Source organism: Acomys minous (genome assembly GCF_964271855.1).
Source record: "Acomys minous genome assembly, chromosome: 17".
Classification (NCBI taxonomy): domain Eukaryota; kingdom Metazoa; phylum Chordata; class Mammalia; order Rodentia; family Muridae; genus Acomys; species Acomys minous.
Window position 1 is genome coordinate 43,546,135 of NC_140500.1, and position 20,791 is coordinate 43,566,925.

At 44.0% G+C, this 20,791-nt stretch overlaps 1 protein-coding gene across 2 annotated transcripts in view; it reads left to right on the plus strand.

The window, feature by feature from the left end:
* Positions 1–2,411: 2,411 nt before the first annotated feature.
* SHQ1 (SHQ1, H/ACA ribonucleoprotein assembly factor) overlaps positions 2,412–20,791 on the plus strand; it is a 109,396-nt gene continuing 91,016 nt past the window's right edge. For both annotated transcript variants that reach the window (XM_084764914.1, XM_084764915.1), the window contains exons 1-5: positions 2,412–2,650; positions 3,719–3,783; positions 8,722–8,844; positions 9,598–9,758; positions 18,710–18,822. In XM_084764914.1, the coding sequence (XP_084621040.1) occupies positions 2,508–2,650; positions 3,719–3,783; positions 8,722–8,844; positions 9,598–9,758; positions 18,710–18,822 (605 nt within the window). In that variant the 5' untranslated portion in view covers positions 2,412–2,507. The remainder of the gene's footprint in view (positions 2,651–3,718; positions 3,784–8,721; positions 8,845–9,597; positions 9,759–18,709; positions 18,823–20,791) is intronic.

The following is a 20,791-nucleotide window of genomic DNA, read 5'->3' on the forward strand; positions in this document are numbered from 1 at the left end:
ATCTATTACATTTAAGGATTCGTTTGGTCTAAATTAGGCAGGTCTGGCCTTCGAGCAAGAAACCAGGATGTAGGAGGTAATATTAGAGGTTTTAGATCTTTAGTGGTTTGGAGCCTGGATCTAGAAATGAGGCTAACCTTGCTTCCAATTCCTGTCAAGCCAATTGTGTGACCCTGTGTAAGTGAGCAGAATATAAACGGCTTCTTTATCTAGCTGCCAGGGAGGAAGAGGAAGAGGAGGAGGAGGAGGAGGAAGAGGAGGAGGAGGAGGAGGCATAGGCATCAGAACAAGGTTACTGCAGTTCTGTGGAGGCCTGCTAACATTTTTTTTCTGAGTCCCAGTTAAATGTCAAGTTTGTTTCCTTAGAATCATAAAAAGCCAGATGTCAAGAAGGCTTTTGTGGATGTCTGGGGATCTTCACTGTCATAGGAAATGGCGTTAAACCCTTCCCACTGATATTTACTATTCGTTCTTGTTCTTATTAGTGTTGTCTTGAGACAGAGTTTCACTGTGTAGCCCAGAGTGCTGTTTATTTATTTATTTACTAACTTGGTACAAGTTGGTGTTATGGGAAGAAGGACCTCAATTAAGAAAATGTCTTTATCGAACTGGCATGTAGGCGAATCTATGGGGGGCATTTTCTTGATTACTGATTAAGGCTTGAAGGCCCAGTACACTTGGGTCATATCACTCCTGGGCAGGCGGTCCTGGCTTGTATAAAAGAGCAAGGTCAGCAAGCAAGAACGCAGTGTTCCTCCATGGTCCCTGCTTCCATTCCCGCCTCAAGCTCCTACTTTGGCTTCTCTGGATGATGCATTGTGACCTGGAATTGTAAGCTAAATAAACCACTTCCTTCCCATGTAACTTTTTGTCATTGTCTTTATCACACTAGAAAGCAAACTACCATACTTAATCTGGCCTGGAACTCATTTTGTAGATGAGGTTAGTCTAAATCTTGCACAATCCTCCTGCCTCTGCCTCTTGTGTGTGCTGAGATTATAGGCACAAGCCACTGAGCTCAGCTATTCCACTGACATTCACAAGCAGGGAATTCAGACTTGTCTTAGTTAGGGTTGCTATTGCTGTAATGACACACCAGGACCAGAGCAACCCGTGAAGAAAGGGTTTATTGGCTAATGCTTCCATATCACTGTTGATCATTGAGGAAAATTAGGACAGGAACTCAAACAGGGGAGGAACCTGGAGGCAGGAGCTGATGCAGAGGCCATGGAGGAGAGCTGCTCACTGCCTTGCTCAGCCTGCTTTTTAATAGAACCCAGGACCACCAAGACCAGAGATGGTGCCACCTACAAAGGGCTAAGTCCTCCCCCCATCAACCACTAATTAAGAAAATGCCTTATAGGCCTGTCTAGAGCCCGATCTTAAGGAGGCATTTTCTTGAGGTTTCCTCCTCTCAAATGACTTTAGCTTATGTCAGGTTGACATAAAACTAGCCAGAGCAATACTAGATTTGGACTGTGCTAGTTCCTGGAAGTAAAAGGAACAAGGGGGTAAGTCCAAAAGAATATGTGGGGGAAAGAGGGAGACTAGTGGGAAAGGCATTGGGCGAGTGAGGATCACAGAGGAACTAAAAAGGAATAAGGTAGAGACGAACAAAGAAAGAGGAGACAAAAGTCCGTTTCTGGCAAGTGTAAGGAATTAGAGAAAGAAGAATGAAAAGAGGTAAAAAGGAAGCACAAGTCTTCAGAGTGGTCCCTGACAAGGTATCTGATCCTGTTTAACCCCTCAGCCCACTTTTCCGTGGAGTTTGTAGTGTGGATTAGAGAAGGCATGCTCTGTTAATTAGAAAACTGTTCACAGAAGGAATTAAGAAGCGGAAAGGAAGCTGAGGCAGTGGGAAGGAGAGGGGACTAGCGGGCAGTTTTTGCCATGGAGACCTCGGAGGGACTTCACTGTGGCTACTGCTGGATCTGCTCCTGTCAGCTAAGTGTTGACAACTTGAGGAGGATAGCGCTCCTCATGGATAACTCCATGCTAGCCTCATAACATCTGAGGCTGGACTAATATTATCCTACTGTAATAGTAGAGGTGTCTAAAGTATAGAGTTTTGTAGCTTTCCTAAGGCCGTGCGTGCAATTGGGAAATGCGCGCACAGGAATTCAAGCACACTTTGTTGACTTAAAAAAAAAACAAGGCGATTAAATTAATTACTAAGCCTCTCTCTCTCTAGACGCTTAATGAGTCTAAAGTGAATTAGCGTTCCTGTTAGTCGCAAATTTCCCGGTTAGAGTTCTAATTCTTCGAAAAATTGAAGTTTCTTAAGCCTTGCTCCAATGCTTTTTTTCCCTGGTAAATTTGAAAACTCCGCCTAGCCAGTGAAAGCGTCCGGTCTCCAAGGAGACTGGCGCGAGGCGGGACTTCCTGCCCTACGCGCACCCACTTCCGCCTCTTCCCGGAAGCGCTGTGGCCGACAGCGTGGGGCTGGTGCTTTGGGACCTGGGGCGTACTTAGCCGGCCAGTGGTAGTCTCAGGCGCGCGCCGCAGCGATGCTGACTCCTGCGTTCGAGTTGAGCCAGGACAGCGACTTCCTCACGGTCGCCATCCGCGTGCCCCACGCGCGCATCTCCGAGTTCGACGTGTACTTCGAAGGGGTAGACTTCAAGTTCTACGCTAAGCCGTACTTTCTGAGGCGAGTTCTCCGCTGCCTGCGCATTGAGTTTATTCAGAAGCCCGCGCTCGCGGCTTTCCCGCTGCTGCCTCGGCGGCGTGTTCCAGGCTGCCTGCCTCGGAATCGCATCCTGCCGCACCCTGGGTCCTGCCACAGAGCCAGGGGCCACCCACCCAGTATCTGTCTTGTCACCCTCATTCTTGATCCTTCCTGGCTTGTGCTGTTCTCCGCTGCACGCCCGTGCCTCCCACGCTGGCGTGGCGACTTCCCCGTGTGGGTCGGCCCTTTGACTCTCTCCCGCATGTCCTCTGCTTCCTGACGTTCTCAGGTCTCCAATTCTGCCTGGCTGCCCTGATAGGCGAGCAGTACTTAGCTCTTGCTCGTCTAGATTTTTCTCCGTGTTAAACCAAAATAGTGGCAGCTGACACTGGCTACCTTCAGTGTAGTAGGCAAGCAGCGTCTTAAGGGCTCACATGCGCGTCATCTTAATTCTGTTAGCCATGCTTCGGGTTAGGCAGAGCTATTAGCTCTCTTGTGCGGTGGACGCTGTGAGAGTCTTCTTGTTCCTAAACTTGCTCACCGTTTGCCCTCTGCTTTTCAACTTAGTCTCCCGTAAAGCTGGTTTCTTCACTGCTGGTGGGGAATCATGTTAGATCTTAATTAGCATGACAACTCGAAAATTCAGTAGGTCATCCGTACTTATGGGAGCTATTAACAAGATTCTACGATGGATATCTGAAACCGTGGATAGTAATGAGCCCTCTATAACCTGCTTTTCCTATACTTAAAAAAACCTAAGATGAAGTTTAATTTATTTAGTAAGTTTAAAAAATAAAGCAGAACAAACATAAAGGCATTCGATAGCTAAGGTTTATGGTGCGTTTTACTTTTCCGGTCTATTGGTAGCTAAAATTTTCAAGTGGAAAGGTGGGTTATCTTTGACTTTTACTCTCTTACTTGAAGAGGGAGCTATGCTATGTAGCTTGTAAAATGTGAAAGTCTTGAAAAGTTGCCATTCAAATGGTTGATGGTTTTGATGACTAAAAATATAACGTGATTGATGATCACTTACCTTGTGTTAAACTGCAGATTAACACTTCCTGGAAGGATTGTAGAAAATGGAACAGAGCAGGAGTCCTATGATGCAGATAAAGGTATGGTGTAGAGTTTTGGATCTCTCTCTCTCTCTCTCTCTCTCTCTCTCTCTCTCTCTCTGTGTGTGTGTGTGTGTGTGTGTGTGTTTGTGCCGTGTGTATGCATGTGTTACTAAAATTCCTTCCCTTGGAGGGACATTCTACCTCTCCTAAGGTCCCTGACAAGCTAGATGTGATTCCACCACAGTCACTGGGGGAACCATTGAGTTTATTAAGTCTGCAGAGTAGTGTGGGTAAGGGGTTGTGGGCAGAAGCATAGGTGAGACTGAAGTAGCCCCAAGTGCACAGTCTTCCCCAGGGCTCTATAGATTGAACCCCCTCCCTTCAGCCTATAGTCTAGCCCCTCTCCCAAGACCACATGCGGGTGGGACAGAATTGTATTATACACTGGTCCGGGATGGTGGCGGTTGGATAATCCGGTGAGGGTCCCATGACCCACCCTGCCCCTTCTTTTTGTCATGACCTTTCATGAGCCCTGAAGAGCTGAAGATGGTGGTAGCGTGACTCCAGGGGATAGTACTGTACAAGCGCATATGTGGGTGTAGGAGAGTGTGTTGAATGGGGTTGAATATATGTGTGTGCATGTGCAACCAAAGGACAACCTCTGATGTTGAGACAGTTTTCTCATTTGTTGCTTATCGGTTAGGCTAGGCTGGCTGGGCAGAGAGCCCCAGGAATACTCCTGTCTCTGTCTCCCCAGCTCTAGTGCATTTTACAAGAATGTTCCACTTCACCTGATGTTTTTATTTGCGTTCTAGAAATCAAACTCAGGTCTCTCTGCTTCTAAGGCAAGTGCTTTACTGACTGAACCATAGGCCCCGTCTTGGGTAGGGTTCTGTGGATTTCTTATGTTACAGTACCCACATAGTAGTAGTCTATTAAGACACCATGGGGACTTTCAGATGTCTGGCGATTGCCATATGCTGCATTGCTATGTTTTTAATGTTAAGTGGCTGTTCTCTATGGATTTTTGGCAGGGAGCAGTTTTCTTAGTATTTTAAAGTATTTTGCAGTAATTTTAAAAGTAAATTTGAATCAACCGTTCTAGTTTTATTTGCTGGAATTGTTTCTACATTTAGCACATGTTTAAAAGGTAAATATCAACATGAGATGATTGATTTGAAAAAGTGTGGATGATTTATAATATTTTGAATTTAATTTTTCTTGTACAGTTTTTCAAACTTGAATTTTAATAACAGGTAGATTATCCATGGAAAAATTTTAAGTAACTGGATTTTTCTTTTCATGATTGATTAAGTCCCCATTTTAGCTAGCTGCAAAACCCATGTATTTTGCTCTTCTACAAGCTACTGTCTTCTCTTTGTCACTGGGTTTGGAATAAGTAGCTGTGTGGGCCAGCCGGGGAGCTCAGTGGGTGAAGGTGCTTATCTAGCAAACCTGACAACCTGAGTTTGGTTTCCAGAACCCATGTAAAGGCGAGATTCTCGACTCCACAGAGCTGGGCCCTGATTGCCGCGCTTGAATCGTAGCACCCCTCCCCCCATTCTTGCATAATAGTAATTTGTTTCTAATTTAAAAAGTGTAGCTTGTGTACTCTTATGTAATTTATTTCATAACTATTGACCAGTGAACTAGGGGAAGCGAGGGGGAATGAGAATAAAGAAACATGATTAAGTTCTCAGTCATAAACTAAACTGTATGACTGGAGAGATAGCTCAGCTGTTAAGAGCATGTGCTGTTTTTTCAGATGACCAAATTTTTGGTTTGCGGCACACAGAGGCTTACGATTGCTGTAACTCCAGCTCCAGGGAATTTGATACCCTCCTGTGGTGCCCACAGGCACTTGTACTCACATGCACATAATTTAAAAAAATAAGCCGTTTTTGTTTGTTTGTTTTTCAAGACAAGGTTTCTCTGTGTAGCCCTGGCTGCCCTGGAACTCACTCTATAGACCAGGCTGGCCTTGAACTCAGATCTGCCTGCCTCTGCCTCTTGAGCGCTAGGATGAATGTGTGCGCCACCATCGCTTGGCAAAAAATAAGCCTTAAAAAAAAAAAACCACTGTAAAGTACTTAGAGTTGAGGAGTTGTATATATGGGGATGTTGTATTTGTGAGTTGAGTTGTATTTGATATATTGGGTTGCATGTCAGTGGGATGAAAGAGGTAAAATGTTTAAGACAGTAGACTGGAAATCAAGTACATACTTGTAATACTAGTGCCCAAGAACTTAAGGTAGTAACATGATTTCATGGCTAGCCAGGGCTATATAGCAAAGCTGTTCAAAAAAAAAAAAAAAAAAAAAAAAAGATAAAGTAAAATTTCTTGAGTTCTTATGGAAATTCTTCAGCTGTAATTGCTTTAATGTAGTTTTAAAGCCACTGCTATTCTTTAGATTAGCTGTGCTGATTTCACCTGTAGTCAAGCAACATATTTGTAAATAACTGTTGGTCAATGCTGTTGCCTCCTCAGGCCACTGGATTTCCGAAACTCTGAGTTTGGATCTGTTGACTAGTTAAGGTGGTATTAGGTAGTAATACTAAAGCATCTGTGGTTTGAACACATTAATTTCTGATAGAAGTAACAACTTGGGAAAAGCCCCTTTAAAACCTTTTCTACCTTGATTTATAGTCACTAAATCTATAATAAGGGCAAAAATTTGGAACCCCATGAAGAATTGTTTTTTAAATAGTTAATTTAAAATGTTTTATTGGTATGTATTCATTGCAATGGTGTTAGGTTTCATGAAAACAATTTCTTACAAATATATGATATATATACTCCAAACTCTTCTCCCTTCTCCCCCTTTCCCTCTCCCACTAGTGTCCTTTCCCCTAGTTTTCCTATACTTCCATGTGCCATACACAAAGGCATACGTGTACACACACACACACACACACACACACACACACACACACACACACAAATATACTTTTTTGTTTGTTTTTCCAGACAAGCTTTCTCTGTGTAGCCTTGGCTGTCCTGGACTCACTTTGTAGACCAGGCTGGCCTTGAACTCACAGCAATCCACCTGCCTCCCCCCTCCCCCCTTCAATTGATGGATCTATCTATGCATCTATAAAAAGACTCCTGTTCACAAATGAGACAACGTATATTTGTCCTCTGAGCCTGGCTTATGTTGCTTAATATAATCTCCAGTTATACCCATTTTTTCTGCTTTCTTTTTTTAAAAAAAGATTTATTTTTATTATGTATACAAATGTTCGGCCTGCATGTGTGACTGCCTGCCCAAAGAGGGCACCAGATTTCATTATAGATGGTTGTTAGCCACCTTGTGGTTGCTGAGAATCAAACTTAGGACCTTTGGAAGAGCAGCCGGTGCTCTTAACCTCTGAGCCATCTCTCCAGCCCCTACACCCATTTTCTTGCAAATGATATTCTTTTTATGACTGAGTAAAAGGCCGTTGTATGGGTCCATATTTTCTTTAACTTTTGATAGACACCTACACTGAGTCAATAAACTTGGCTGTTGTGAATGTGCTGCAGCAAATATAGATGCTCAGGTGTCGCTTTCCTCTGCATCCTTGCCAGCATTTGCTGTTGTGTTTTCTTTGTAAGAGACACTCTGGCTGAGCTGAGGTGGAATCTCAGTGTAGCTTTAATTTGCATTTCTTTGTTGGCTGAGGACGCTGAGCATTATTTTCTTGTGTTTATTTGTCATTTGGATGGGTTGGTTGTTTTTGTCTATTTCTTGATTTGTACCTAGTATGTGTTCGTGTGTGTACATGCAGGTTGAGTGTAGATTGGAGGATGGAATTTTTTTTTTGGGTGTCTTCCTCCATTATAATCTACCTAATTGTTGAGATGGGTCATTGTGACCCTGGAGCTTGCTGCTTCAGCTTGGCCAGCAAACCCCAGGGGTTCTCCTGTCGCCACTTCCTCAGCACTGGATTATAGGTGTTTGGTGTTATGTGCAGTTTATTGTATGTGTAGAATATAGAGAGTCAGACCTAGACCCTGCTGGTTGTCTGAGAAACACTATCAACTGAGCCATTTTCCCAGCCCAGCCTGAGCATTTTGTGTTTTGAGTTTTTAATTTTTAATTTTTAATTTTTGGATTTTTGTTTTTGGTTTTTAGAGACAGGGTTCTCTGTGTAGCCTTGGCTGTCATGGATTCACTTTGTAGACCAGGCTGGCCTAGAACTCACAGAGATCTGCTTGCCTCTGCCTCCCAGAGTACTGATATTACAGGCACGTGCCACTGTGCCCAGTGTGTCCAGTCTGATATGTCCTGGATATTAATTCTCTTCAGATGTAGTTTATTGGCTATTCACACCAATTCAAGATGCAGAATGGCCTTCCCTGCTGTGGGCAGAAGCCCTGCTTCTAGAAACTTCCTAGATTACTCTGGCTGCTGGGCCTAACCCCTGGAGGTGCAGGAGCAATCATGCCCCCTTCCTGAGTAGCCCCAAATCCAGGCCCTGCCTGCCTCAGAAGTCCGTAATGGCTGTAAATGGCCGCCCTAGCCCTTGGTACAGTGGGAGAGTGGCCAGGCTTTGCCCTATACAAAACAAACAAAGAAACAAACAAAACATAAAATTCACTAATCCTTGAGTTTGCCCCAAGATCAGGTCATGTAATCCCTCCAATTCCAGGCCACCCTGGAAAGCCCCACCCCCTGTCCCCCCACCCCCCTACCCCCTACAAAGAAATCCTATATAAATCCTGTCTTCTGCTCAGTTCTCTGGATTTTTCCTTCACAATAAATCTCTTGTGTGAGGTTTGTTGTGTGGTGTGTGACTTTGAGGTATTCTTGGTTTCCAACTGCCAAGAAAGCTTTCTCTTAAGAGCTGTAACACTTGCACTGGAAAGCCTTTCCCCTCAGAACTGTAATGCTTACATAATTAATAGAGGGTTTTCCCATAGAATTATATATTACCTATACTTACATTTCTCTTTAATGTACTTATGAAGTCTTTAAATATTTTCATCTAAGTATAAAACAATTTCTTTTATAGGAATTTTTACCATTCGATTGCCCAAGGAAACTCCTGGCCAGCACTTTGAGGGGTTGAACATGTTAACTGCTCTACTGGCCCCAAGAAAATCCAGGTCGGCCAAACCACTTGTGGAAGAAATAGGTATGTTTATTGTAATTGGGGAGGAAACAAAGATAAATAGCAATGTTTGTGATATTTTGTATTTCTAGGGGAAGAGACTTGGGGATAGAAAATCTGAGAAAAAAATTTCAGATAAAAAGGAAAAGTTCACATGTTGTGTGGAAATAGATTATCTGGTATCACAGTTGAAAGGCATAACCAGTAGTGGACCAGTAGACCAGTCTCTCTCTCTCTCTCTCTCTCTCTCTCTCTTTTCCTTTATCAGTTAGAACATTGTCTTCTCAGAAATGTATAGTGGAAAAATTACATAATATGAACACTGGCTGGGTCACAATCTGTAGTATTTAATTATTCCAATATCCTGGGAATTGTGCCCAATCTCTTCCCAGACACTGAACCCTGTTCTTTTGAGATCACCAGTTCCCTCCCCTTTGCCCGATTGTGAGTGGCATACATAATTATTTCTTAGAGTGTGTGTTCCTTTTCATCTGGCTTCCTACACTAGGTGTTCTTATGAGGTGTATCTGTGTTAAATCAAAGTCCCCATACCTTCATCACAGTCTGGTAGATGATTTTATCTATACCTCCTACTGTTGGTAAACATTTGGGCTGGTTCCACTTTCTGGCCATCGTGAGCAGTGGAGCTGTGAATATTTCTTGTCTGGGCCTTTGGTGCACAAATGGAGGCATTTTCCCTGTAGCAACTTCTTGCTCTCATTGTACCTAGACACCTCAGTACTTTAAGCAAAAAAAATTAATATTTATCACATTCAGGTGCTTCTGGGGTTTCTGAGGAAGGAGCCGACAATGAGGATGAAGAGTTTGACTGGGAAATTGAGCAGGTTCCCTATGAAGAGGTCTCGGAAAGTACACTGGAATCACAGTGTCACTATGGATTTGGAAACCTGCGGGCAGGCGTGGTTCAGCGGCTGCAGGTATGTTATCCTGGAAGACTGTTGTACATGGGGGCGTTCAACTTCATTTCTGCTTCCCCGGGAAGTTTTAAAAGGGAGTCTAGAAGGTGAAATAGTTAGAGCCCGTAGCAAACTACTTAAACGTAAGGGCCATGCAGCTGTCCGTTCCTTCCATGTCTAGCCGGATGCTGTTCTTTGGGAATGTTCCATCTAGGATGGCACTAACTCTCTTGGATACAAACAGAGCCCCTGTCTCCTGGTCCTTCTGCACATCCTTCAGGAAGTATGATGCTTCTGAGGAATGAAGATCAAGTCCTAGGGTGTGGTACTGCTTCTGTTTCACATGTATGTGACAGAATTTTAAGATGATGCCTGTGGCTTTTGCTTAGTTTTGCTTGTTTTTATTTCAGTCTTGAGGGCATGCATCAGGCTCTCCTTGAACTGGTGAGCCCCTTGCTTCAGCCTCTCCTGGCGTTACAGTATGCACCCCTTCTAGATTGTGTTTTGTTAAAATCGGGCAGTTCTTAGTGCACAGTAGATGGTGGGTTCTATTTATTCTTGGTGGAGGTCAAATGTAAACTCATTTGAGTGCTTCAGATTTTGCAGTATTTTGGATCTTAGATTTTCCCTGAGTGATGCTCAGATAGGAAGGGAGATCCGAGTCTCTTAACAAAAGGTCAAGCATCAACATTCTGTGCATACTTCTGCCTCTGCTTATGTTTGGGATACTATGATGATCACTGGCCACATGTAAATAACTCTCTTTTGGTAAATTGTGAATGATTTTGCTTACCTACCTTGTAAATTTACTGTGAACATGTTATAAGACACTGCAGACAAAAGAGAAACTTCTATAAAGACTCCTGCCCGTGAAACACCGATGTTACTCTTTTTTTTTTCCTCCGATGTTACTCTCAAGATCCCTGCAAGAGAACAAACTTGGCAGCAAATGACTCAGTGAAGCATGTCCCTGTAAGAGCTCGGGCACTGCAGAATATGGTCTGCCTGTGCCCCTTCTGCTATCCAGTCCCTTGTTTTCCTGGTGACCGCCGAGGTGCTTAGGACAGTCAGCATTGTGGCCGCTGTGGCAGAAACTGCAGTGATGGCCTTGGTGATTGGGCCAAGAGCTGGTTGTGATCATGTTCTTTGGGGCTGGCCTGCCCAGAGCAATGAAGGAAGGGTAGTACGTGTCACACGGCCTAAGTCCAGAATCTCCAGTCAGGTTAAAAGTGTCCCAGACACCAGCAACAGCCTTTCCAATCTTTTAGAGAGCATCCCTTTGAGGGTTTTGTCTACCTGTTTTAGTATTTGGAGACAGACCCTTTCTACATCTCTGGCCTTGAACTCAGTATCTTCTTGCTCCAGGTTCCCAAATGTGCTAAGTGTGGCCACTTTGAAGGGTTTCAGGTCAGGTGAGGCCAAGTCCCTTTTAGGTCAGAAGTTTTTGTATTTATTGAAAATCTTTATAAGTAATTTAGGTTGCTTTTTAAGCAACATTGTTATTGTAATGAAATATTCTTTTTTGTTTGTTTGTTTGTTTGCTTGCTTATTTGTTTTTGAGATAGAGTTTCTCTGTTTAGCCTAGCCTGTCTCTGGCCTTACTTTGGAACCAGGCAGGCCTTGACACAGAGATCCACCTGCTTCTGCCTCCCTGAGTGCTGGAATTCTAGGCTAGTGCCACCACACCTGGCTGAAATACTCTTTGTTTTTGATATAGGGTCTTGTTTATCCCAGACTGCCCCGGAACTCACTGTGTAGTGGAGGCTGATCTTGAACTCCCGACTCTCCTGCCTCCCTTCTCAAGTCCTAGAAGCACAGATACATAACACTACACCTAACTTAATTATAAAGAGTGGAAACATAACCATTATAGATACTCTTGCGATAACATGGTATTTTAGACCATGTACGTGGTCGTACTCTTTGTCTTTCTGAGTAGTGCAGCGTGTGAGTGCAGGTGTGTTTGTACTATAGCCTGTACACAGAGGACAGGAGATAACTTTCAGGGTTTATTTTTCTCCTTACACCAGGGGTTCCAGGGACTCATTCTGGTGCTGTGATAAAATACTGTGACCGAAGGCACCTTAGGAAAGAATGAGTTTATTTGGACTTACGGTTCTAGAGGAAGGCTCCACGATGGTGGGGAAGGCGTGGCTTGGTGGCAGGAACAGGAGACTGGCTAATCACATTTTTATCCACTCACAGGAAGCAGAGAGAGGGAAATAGAAGTGGGGAGAGGCTGTACACGCTCAAAGTTTCCTCTCAAAAGGCTCCACAAGCTAAGATCCATATAACCTAGCCAAACAGTGCAACAGCTGTTGACCAAGTGTTCATATGAATGAGCCTGTGGGGGACATTTGTCGTTCAAACCACCACACATGGCAGGTGCTGTAACCAACTGGGCCATCTCCCCAGCCCCTAGTATGTCTTTAAAGCTATTTAAAGCTTGTGTTACTTAATTATCCTGAACAGCCTGCAGTAGCACTTTCAAGGTATTGGAAGTAAACTTTGTATTATAGTTGAGTTGTATAGGTTCAATACCTCATAGTAGAGTAGAAATATATATATATATAATGCATGTAGAGAATAATCTTACATTTGAATTCTATACCAATGTATCAAAATTAAACTTATTTTTTATCAATATACAAGATTATATAACAACGAATTAAAAACAACCTTTTTTTTTTCCCTGACCGGTTTACCCCTCCTTAGGCAACCTGGTGGTCCCCACTCCCGAGAGGTCACCATATTGTTGCTGAACTTAGTGTGGACACCGGATTGGCATAGTGCACTACAGCCCAGAACTCCTGGACTCAAGCGAGCCTCCTGTCTCAGCCTCCCGAGTAGCTGGGACTACAGGCATGCGCCACCGTGCCCGGCAAAATAACCTTTTTAAAAAATCTTATCTAGTGAATAATTTTTAACTCTTTAAAAAACATAATCCAGGGCTGGAGAGATTGCTCAGTGGTTAAGAGCACTGTCTGCTTTTCCAGAGGTCCTGAGTTCAACTCCCAGCAACCACATGGTGGCTCACAACTATCTATAATGTGATCTGATGCCCTCTTCTGGCATGCAGGTGTACATGTAGATAGAGCACTCATATATATATAAATAAATATTTTAAAAAATCCCATAATCCTGTCTCCTTTTAAACAGATTTGTGCAAACTTCTCTATTTTATCTTATAATGAAAATATTTTGCTGAAGCAAATTCCCTTTTACTAATCCTCCCCATCCCCCACCCACCCGCTCCCCCTCCCTTGCTTTCCATGTACACATATTCACCCGCTTTCTTTCCTTTTTTGGAATCTCTGCCAGCCACCAGGGTGCCTTTGGAAAACTGCCCTGGCTGCTCAGAGTTAGGGCTGCACAGCAAGCTGTTGGCACTGGTGACTGCCAGCAGCCACAATCCTGGAGTCTCTGGGCGCCACCCCAGCCAGCTTCTGGGACAGTCTCAGTTGCAGGATGCCAGGCCTTCTGGCCCTTGCTTTCCTTTGGCTGCTTCGGGGACCCAAGGCTTTTGTCTCCAGGAGACACATTGGCCAGATGTGCACACAGTTCATTCTCTTTCCGGATTGGGTCCCGTTTGATCTGTGATGTAAATGTACACAAGCTTGGCGTAAATCCTCGGCGACCTTTTCCTGGCTATGTTCATCTTCAGTTGCTCAGGGGACTAGTGACCACAGTTATTCTACAACAGAGAAAGGAATGCTTTTCTTCCTGCCCAACTTCCTCCTCTTCCTCCTTTCCTTCGGTGGATTGATGCCTCGGATTTTGTCTTCTTTTGCGGTGCTGAAGATTGAATCTAGAACCACATGCATCCTAAGAAAGTGCTCTCCCACTGAGCAGTGCCTCCAGCCATGTCTTACTTTAGATTCCAGACTAACTTCGTGCGTTAGCTTTCCATTGCTCCTATTATAGTGCCTTGCAGGAGCAATTTCCGTGAGGAAGGATTTCTGTGTGTCACGATGGGGAAGGCATGCCAGAGCAGCTCATTCATGGTGACAAGAACATGTGGCAGAGGCTGCTCACATCGCAGAGGACCAGGAGGAGGCTGTGTAAGACAGGAAGTAGACAGGGAAAATAAACCCATTAGGACCTGTCCCTGATGTCCTACTTCTACCAGCTAAGCCCCGCCTCCTAAAGGCTCCACAGCCTCTCCAGAGTGTGCTGCTCCGTGGGGAACAAGTAAGTGTGCAAAGCTTATGAAGGCCCTTTGCTGTCTAGTTTGCTGTAGTTTTGTTTTGTTTTGTTTTGTTTTGTTTTAGCTAGGGCCCAGTCTGAGCAGGGTCTTGGTAAGTGTGTGCAGAGAATAATGCAGGTCGGGTTTGCCCAGCTGGGAAGTCAGGTGTGTGACCTATCTGCTGCATTGCTGTGGTGGAGTCATGAGACTGGAGGGATGTGTAGGCAGGTCTGAAAAGTTGCTTTTTTCTTTTCCACTTCATCCCATGAGGTTGGGAACTTTATCTGTGTACTCATTACTAGGTCTCTATGCCAGCAAGCAGACTAGGCCGTGGCCTCTGTGCACTGTGCACTCAGTAATGATTTTCTTCTGACTGCCAAGCACACTGCCATAGATAGGGTTACCATTGCCAGGATGAACCACCATGGCCAAAAGGAAGCTGGGGAGGAAATGGTTTATTTGGCTTATGCACCACATCTTAGTCCCTCACTGAAGGAAGTCAGGACAGGAACTCAAACAAGGCAGGAATCTGGAGGCAGGAGCACAGGCCATGGAGGATGCTGCTTACAGGTTTGCTCCTTATGGCTTCTCAGCCTGCTTTCTTATAGAACCCAGGACCACAGCCCATGGATAGCCCTACCCACAAAGGGCTGGGCCCTCTTCCATCAATCACTACTTACAAAGATGCTCTACAGGCTTGCCTACGGCCCAGGTTTGTGGAGGCATTTTCTCAATTGAGGTTCCCTCCTCTGTGACTATAGTTTGTGTTGACATAAAATTAGTCAGCACACACTGAGAGTGCAGTGAAAAAGAAGATAGGCCAGAGCCCCCAGCTCATGAAACATTCTATGGGAAGACAGACAGTCATTATGTAGACAACAGATAAGCTAATGTTGATCTTAACAGGTGGAGGAAAACACTGGTGTGTGAGACTGGGCACTGTGTAGATTAGGATGCCCAGTGGTGGCCGCTTGGAGGATGTGACACACATGGGGTTATGCTGAGAAGGACACCATAGATGCAGAGGCTTAGAGTGGAGATTGAGGTGTATGTTCTACAAATGGAAAGAAACCTACTACGTGTCTTTAGTGGACTTGGGCCTCAGGAAAAGGCTGACATCAGTTTGAAAGGCAAGACTGGCTTCACAATCATGTTCTAAGAGTCTATTTACCCTTGAAAATCTCATTCATGACCTTAAGTCTCGGTTCTGCTCACCCCCTCCCCTTACACACACTCACACTTTAGTTGCTGTTAGCCAGGATGTTGAGTGAAAGGAGGATTTATGTTCTCAGTAGGAAGTCAGTAACAGGGAATAGCCATGAAACAGACAGAGAGGAAAAGAAATCTGACATTAGTAAGTATCTAGCTTTGTATTATATCATTTAATACTTATAAAAAATGCTGTCCCCTTCCCCAAGAAAAACAAACATCCTGTGAAGATTTTACATTACATGGGGAGAAGCACTTTGTAACTGTGATTAAAGATGATAATTGGCCAGGCATGGTGGCACACGCCTTTAATCCCAGCACTCGGGCGGCAGAGACAAGCAGATCACTGTGAGTTCGAGGACAGCCTGGTCTACAAAGCGAGTCCAGGACAGCCAAGGCTACACAGAAACCCTGTCTCGAAAAACCAAAACCAAACCAAACCAAACCAAAAAAGAGATAATATTGATACGGATTTTGTATTTGGGCCTCTCTAATCATGGATGGAGGAGGCAAGGTCCTGTGGTGAGAGAGCTGAGAGGGGAATGGCATCCTTCTGTGGGTTGCAGTCCAAGGAAAGGAACTGCATAGCAGGATTCTACCATGGCAAGCCCTGTGGATTCACTGGACTACTTCTCCTCCTGTGGCCATTGCCCACTTGTGCCTAGCCTGTGGCTGGAGCTAGGAATTTCTGTGAGGAAACTGAGAGAGGGAGTGAGGAAGGACTGGGGCTACCCTGCCGGGGAGGAGATGTTCTGGTGGCTCCAGCTCCAGAGACTGCACATTTTTTCCCATGGAAACATTGCTGCATGCTGTTGAGCTCTTTGCATCATGAATGTTCTGTTTCAATTGATTATGAATTGTATAAACTTGAGGGCTGCCCTGAGACTCTGAACCGCTATTTATAATAGGATTTCTGTAGGGAAATGCATTCCAGGTCTTCCAAAAGGTAAATTGCAAAGGAACTTTGGAATGCAAATTTTATGTTTGTGGACAGCCATTAATCTGGTTGTTGCCTGAAATGTTTGTATTTGAAAGCATTAAGATATTTTAGTTGATCTAGTGGCTTCCAAAAAGGTCAGTGGATCCCTTCCTTATATTAAATGTACTTAGGTTAAGGCCTACTTGCTTTGTGGTAAGAAAGACTTTATTTTAATTTTAAATGTTACATATTTATTTATCTCGTGTGAGTGTGTGTGCGCCTGTATACATGCATGCCATGGTGTACAGGTGGAGGCTAAAGAAAAGCTTTTGGGTGCCAGTTCTCTCCCTCTACCATGTGGGATTGAACTTAGTCAGGTTATCCCCTGAGCCATTTCTCTGGCCCAAGACTTTTTTTTTTTAATTTGGAAAATTTGGTTATGTAGGGAGGCTGTACCCTTATGACTTCCCGTAGCTTACTGTACTTTTAGTAATCTTGCATTCTGGCCATCAGCTTTAAAGTGCTCTTATGAATGTTTCATTTCTACCCCCCCACCCCCTTTCTGTCACATAAGAAGAAAAGAAGTGAAGGGACTTGCTTAAGGTTCTATGACTGTAATTTCAAAAGCAACTCTCCTTTGCCACTTGTGTTTTTTCATGTGTATGTTTCAGTTTCCTGCTGTCCATTCCATTTGCAAATCTTTCTTAACAGTTTGCATGGACAACTTTCCCAAGTTACTGTTTGTTCTCTTCCTGCCTAGATCCTCTATGCATCTTCTAGTGCTGAGCTCATACCTGGAGTTGATAGTAGATGCGAGAGTAGATAAAAACGAAAGCCACAGTTTGGGGGATATTTGGAATGCATGAGGTTTCTTCACATCACGATTCCAGTGTATGTTTGCTCTGTAGAGTTCTGCTTGGGAAACATTGGTTAAGGCAGTAACAATGAGGGTGATTCTTTTTATTATTATTTTTTATACTTTTATTGAATGTCTATGATTTACACTTCATGCACCAAAATCCCTCTTCTCCCCCCAGTAAAATAAAACAAACAGACAAACAAAAAAATCTTGTCAAAGAAGCTGTAGTATATCACGCAGTATAGCCTTTTGTCCACATATGTTTACTTTCAAATGTTCATTGCTACGAATTCTGGGTCTGGTTTGAGGCCTACACTATCGTTACTGGATCCTCAGTGGGACTGTTGTCAGATATCCCATTGTTGCCGTGTGTCAAGGAGATTCTTAATCTTTGAATCTGCAGGTCCAGCCCCTTCATGTATTCCAGCAGGCCACACATGGGGTAGATGTTGGGGTGAGGTTCACTCAGAGCCCTGGATCAGGGCCCACTCCCTTGTCCTCAGGGCAGGGCCTGCTCTCCCACTCCTGTGCCATCATGGCAGGGCTGGCTTTCCTGCTCCTGTGTCCTCAGGGCAGGGCCAGCTCTCCTGCTCCCATGTCCTCAGGGCAGGGCCCACTCTGCCATTCCCATGTCCTCAGGTCAGGGCCGGCTCACCCAATCCCTTGTCTCTGGGGCAGGGCCCACTCTCCCTCTCCCATGTCATCATGGCAGGGCCAGCTTACCCGCTTCCATGTCCTCAGGGCAGGCTCAGCTCACGTGAGGGGGATTCTTAAGATTAGACTTTTAAAGTTTCAAATGGAAAGTCACAGACAGCAGAATAACTCATAAGTCTTAATTTTTTTTTTTTATTATGAATGTGGACCTGTGTGAATAGAGGTGAGTGAACAGCTTCATGGAGTAGGTCTTCTTTATCTATGCATGTGGCTTCCAGGGGTTAAACTCTGGTCATCAAGCCTGCGTGACAAGCACATCAACAAAGTAGGCCATACAGGATTTCCTTTGGTAGTCTGTTGTGATCCTTTGAGACCAGCTGAGCTAGACAGTAGGAAGAAAGGGAAGTCTCTGTAGATGTCTGAAACGCTGACCTTAGGAACTTTAAGATCTGTAGGGCTGAACAGGGAAAGAAATGGAGAATTAAATATTCCTCCATGTTGTGAGGGCTTACTCAATTCTTTTTGTGTCAAAAATTTTCAATAAATGTGTGTGTGTGTGTGTGTGTGTGTGTATGTGTGTGCGCGCGCATGCCTGTCACAGCATGTATGTGGAGTCATGATGACAGCTTTTAGGAGTTGTTTCTCTTCTTCCACTGTATAGGTTCCAGTTATTGAACAGGTAGCCAGGCTTAGTGGGAAGCACCCATGATCCTTTGTGTTAAATGTTAATAACCTTAATATATGCTGGTCATTTTCTTTTATGGGTTAAATGAGGTGACTTATGTGGAAGTTTCTAGCAGAGTTTCCAGAATAGTATATTCAAACATTTGTGTTTTTTTGTTTGTTTGATTGTGTTTTTTGTACTTTGAAACAGTCTCACTGTATAACTCTGGCTGGCTTGGAACTTGCTATGTAGACCAGAGAGATCTGCCTACTTCTTCCTCTCAAGTGCTGGGAGCAAAGGAATGCTCCATGACACTTGTCTTAAACATCTGTTAGGTCTGAATTTAAGTATCACAAGTGGTCTTATACTTTAGTGATCAGTCCTATTCTTCCATCTCTGTGGTTTCTCCTCCTTTCCCTCTATTTGATTTTTAAATGCTACAACTTGGAGATAGTGCTCATTCTTGTTCTGGTGTTTTTAGGATGAACTGAGTGAGGTCATTGATATTAAGGATCCAGATTTCACTCCTGTGACTGAACGACGGCAGAAACGCCTGGCTGCTGAGCTGGCCAAATTTGACCCAGATCATTATCTGTGAGTATTAACTTTTGTGACAGGTAAAGAAGTTAGTTACTTTACACTAACTTACTCTTCGAGTAAATGTATGTATATGTGTATGTGTTTGTGTAGTTATGTGTGCATGTACATGTGGAGGCCAAGCCTCGACAGTGGGTGACTTCTTTCATCACTCTTTGCTCTCACTGAATCCAGAGCTCACCCACTCAGCTCGGCTGGCTGGCTAGCCCTGGCCAGTGAGCTCTAAGAATCCACCTATCCATCTTCCCTGCACTGGGCTACAGTCACACATCGCCATGCCTGGCTTCCTATTTAGGTGCTGGGGATCTGCACAAGGTCCTCTTGTTTGCATGGCAAGCACTCTGCTGAGTGAGCCATCTACCTAGCCCTCAGTGTACTAGATATATGTTTTAGAGCCTGGAGTTAGTGAAGGTACTAACCCTAATTGACATTTCATCTAACCTGTAATGGCTTATTTGTGGAGCCTTTGTAAACGTACTACTTAGTTTATATTAGTAATGGAAAACTCTTAATAAACTCTTTAGTGCAACCTGTGGGTCACAACCCCTTTTGGGGTTGCATATTAGACATCCTGCATATCAGATATTTACATTATGACTCATAACAATAGCAAAATTAGTTATGAAGCAGCAACAAAATTAACTTTGTGGTTGGGGTCACCACAACATGAGGGACTGTATTAAAGGGTCACAGTGTTAGGAAGGTTGAGAACCACTGCTTTAGTGGTTTCCTCAGCCTTAAAAGCATCAAACTCATGAGAGTATTTGTTTGTACTTCTTTCAAGTAGAATTTTGCCATGGCTATTTGTGTATATAAATGAATATGTGTTGATTTCCATAAGGATCCAGATCTACATGCACTGTGTTTCTTGCTAGTGCAGGATCTTCCTAGAACTCTTATCTGCCACCAGTTGCAGTCAACAGATAGTTATCCTTTGTGGTAGAGTTCCAGTGGAACCTAATATAGTTGTGCCATATTTCTCACTTGCATCTGTTGCACCCTTTGCTGTTATCAGAGCTGTATTTGAGTAAGCAACTTAATAAAGCAGAGATGTGTTGTCTCTTACTGGCCAAAATAGCATTTTTTGCATTTTCACTAGGCATCTGAATACCTGGCTCTTTGAGGGTATGTGGAGAACAAGTGTAATCCATGTGTTGATGTAGCCCTTGTTTGTTACTTTTCTTAGACTCTGGGCTGGTGATTTCAAATTGTTACCTATAGAACCATAATCCCCACTTCCCAGGATTTTTGTACAGTGTTTTCAGCTTATCAAGTCCCCTCAGGATTCTTTCACAAGAGGAAAAGAGGTGAAGAGACTTGCCCAAGGTCACACTACTACTAAGTGGGTTGAGTGGGCTTGAAAAGAGGCTCTGTTTGCCACTCAGTATTTCCTTTTATGTACACTGTTCCACTTTAACTGCCATTGCTCTTGTGATTAACATTCTCTCTCCTGTGACCCAGTGGGAGACTAATTGGAATAGCAGACGTGGACCTTGTGATGTGCAAATGGAATGAGTGATGTGTGGTGATGAATGGCTGAGCTGTTGCACATCCTAAGGGAAGCCAGGGAAGAGTGGGCTGGGTTATTCTGTGGAGGACATCTGAGAGATTCAGCTCCATTTAGACTGCCATTCCTAATTACTTTTATCTCTTCAATGGTGGTTTTAAAGGTCCACTGAAGAGTAATTTGAAGAAACCCATTTAGAATCATGCTGAATATTTAAAGTAGAAATTTCATTGTCAGCAAATTTCTCAGCCAATATGAAAACAGAATGGTCTTTCCAAGGCTTAAATTTCAAGAGGGAGGGAGCTTAATTAGAAGAACTGTCTAGAAGAATACATTTATGACCTGGTCTGCCCGGGTCTGCTTTTCCCCTTGGGGTATCCAGGCACCAGGCCCTGCACTGGAGGGAGTGAAGCTTAGCTGGCGGGGGGGGGGGGGGGGGGGGGTTAGGCAGAATCTTGG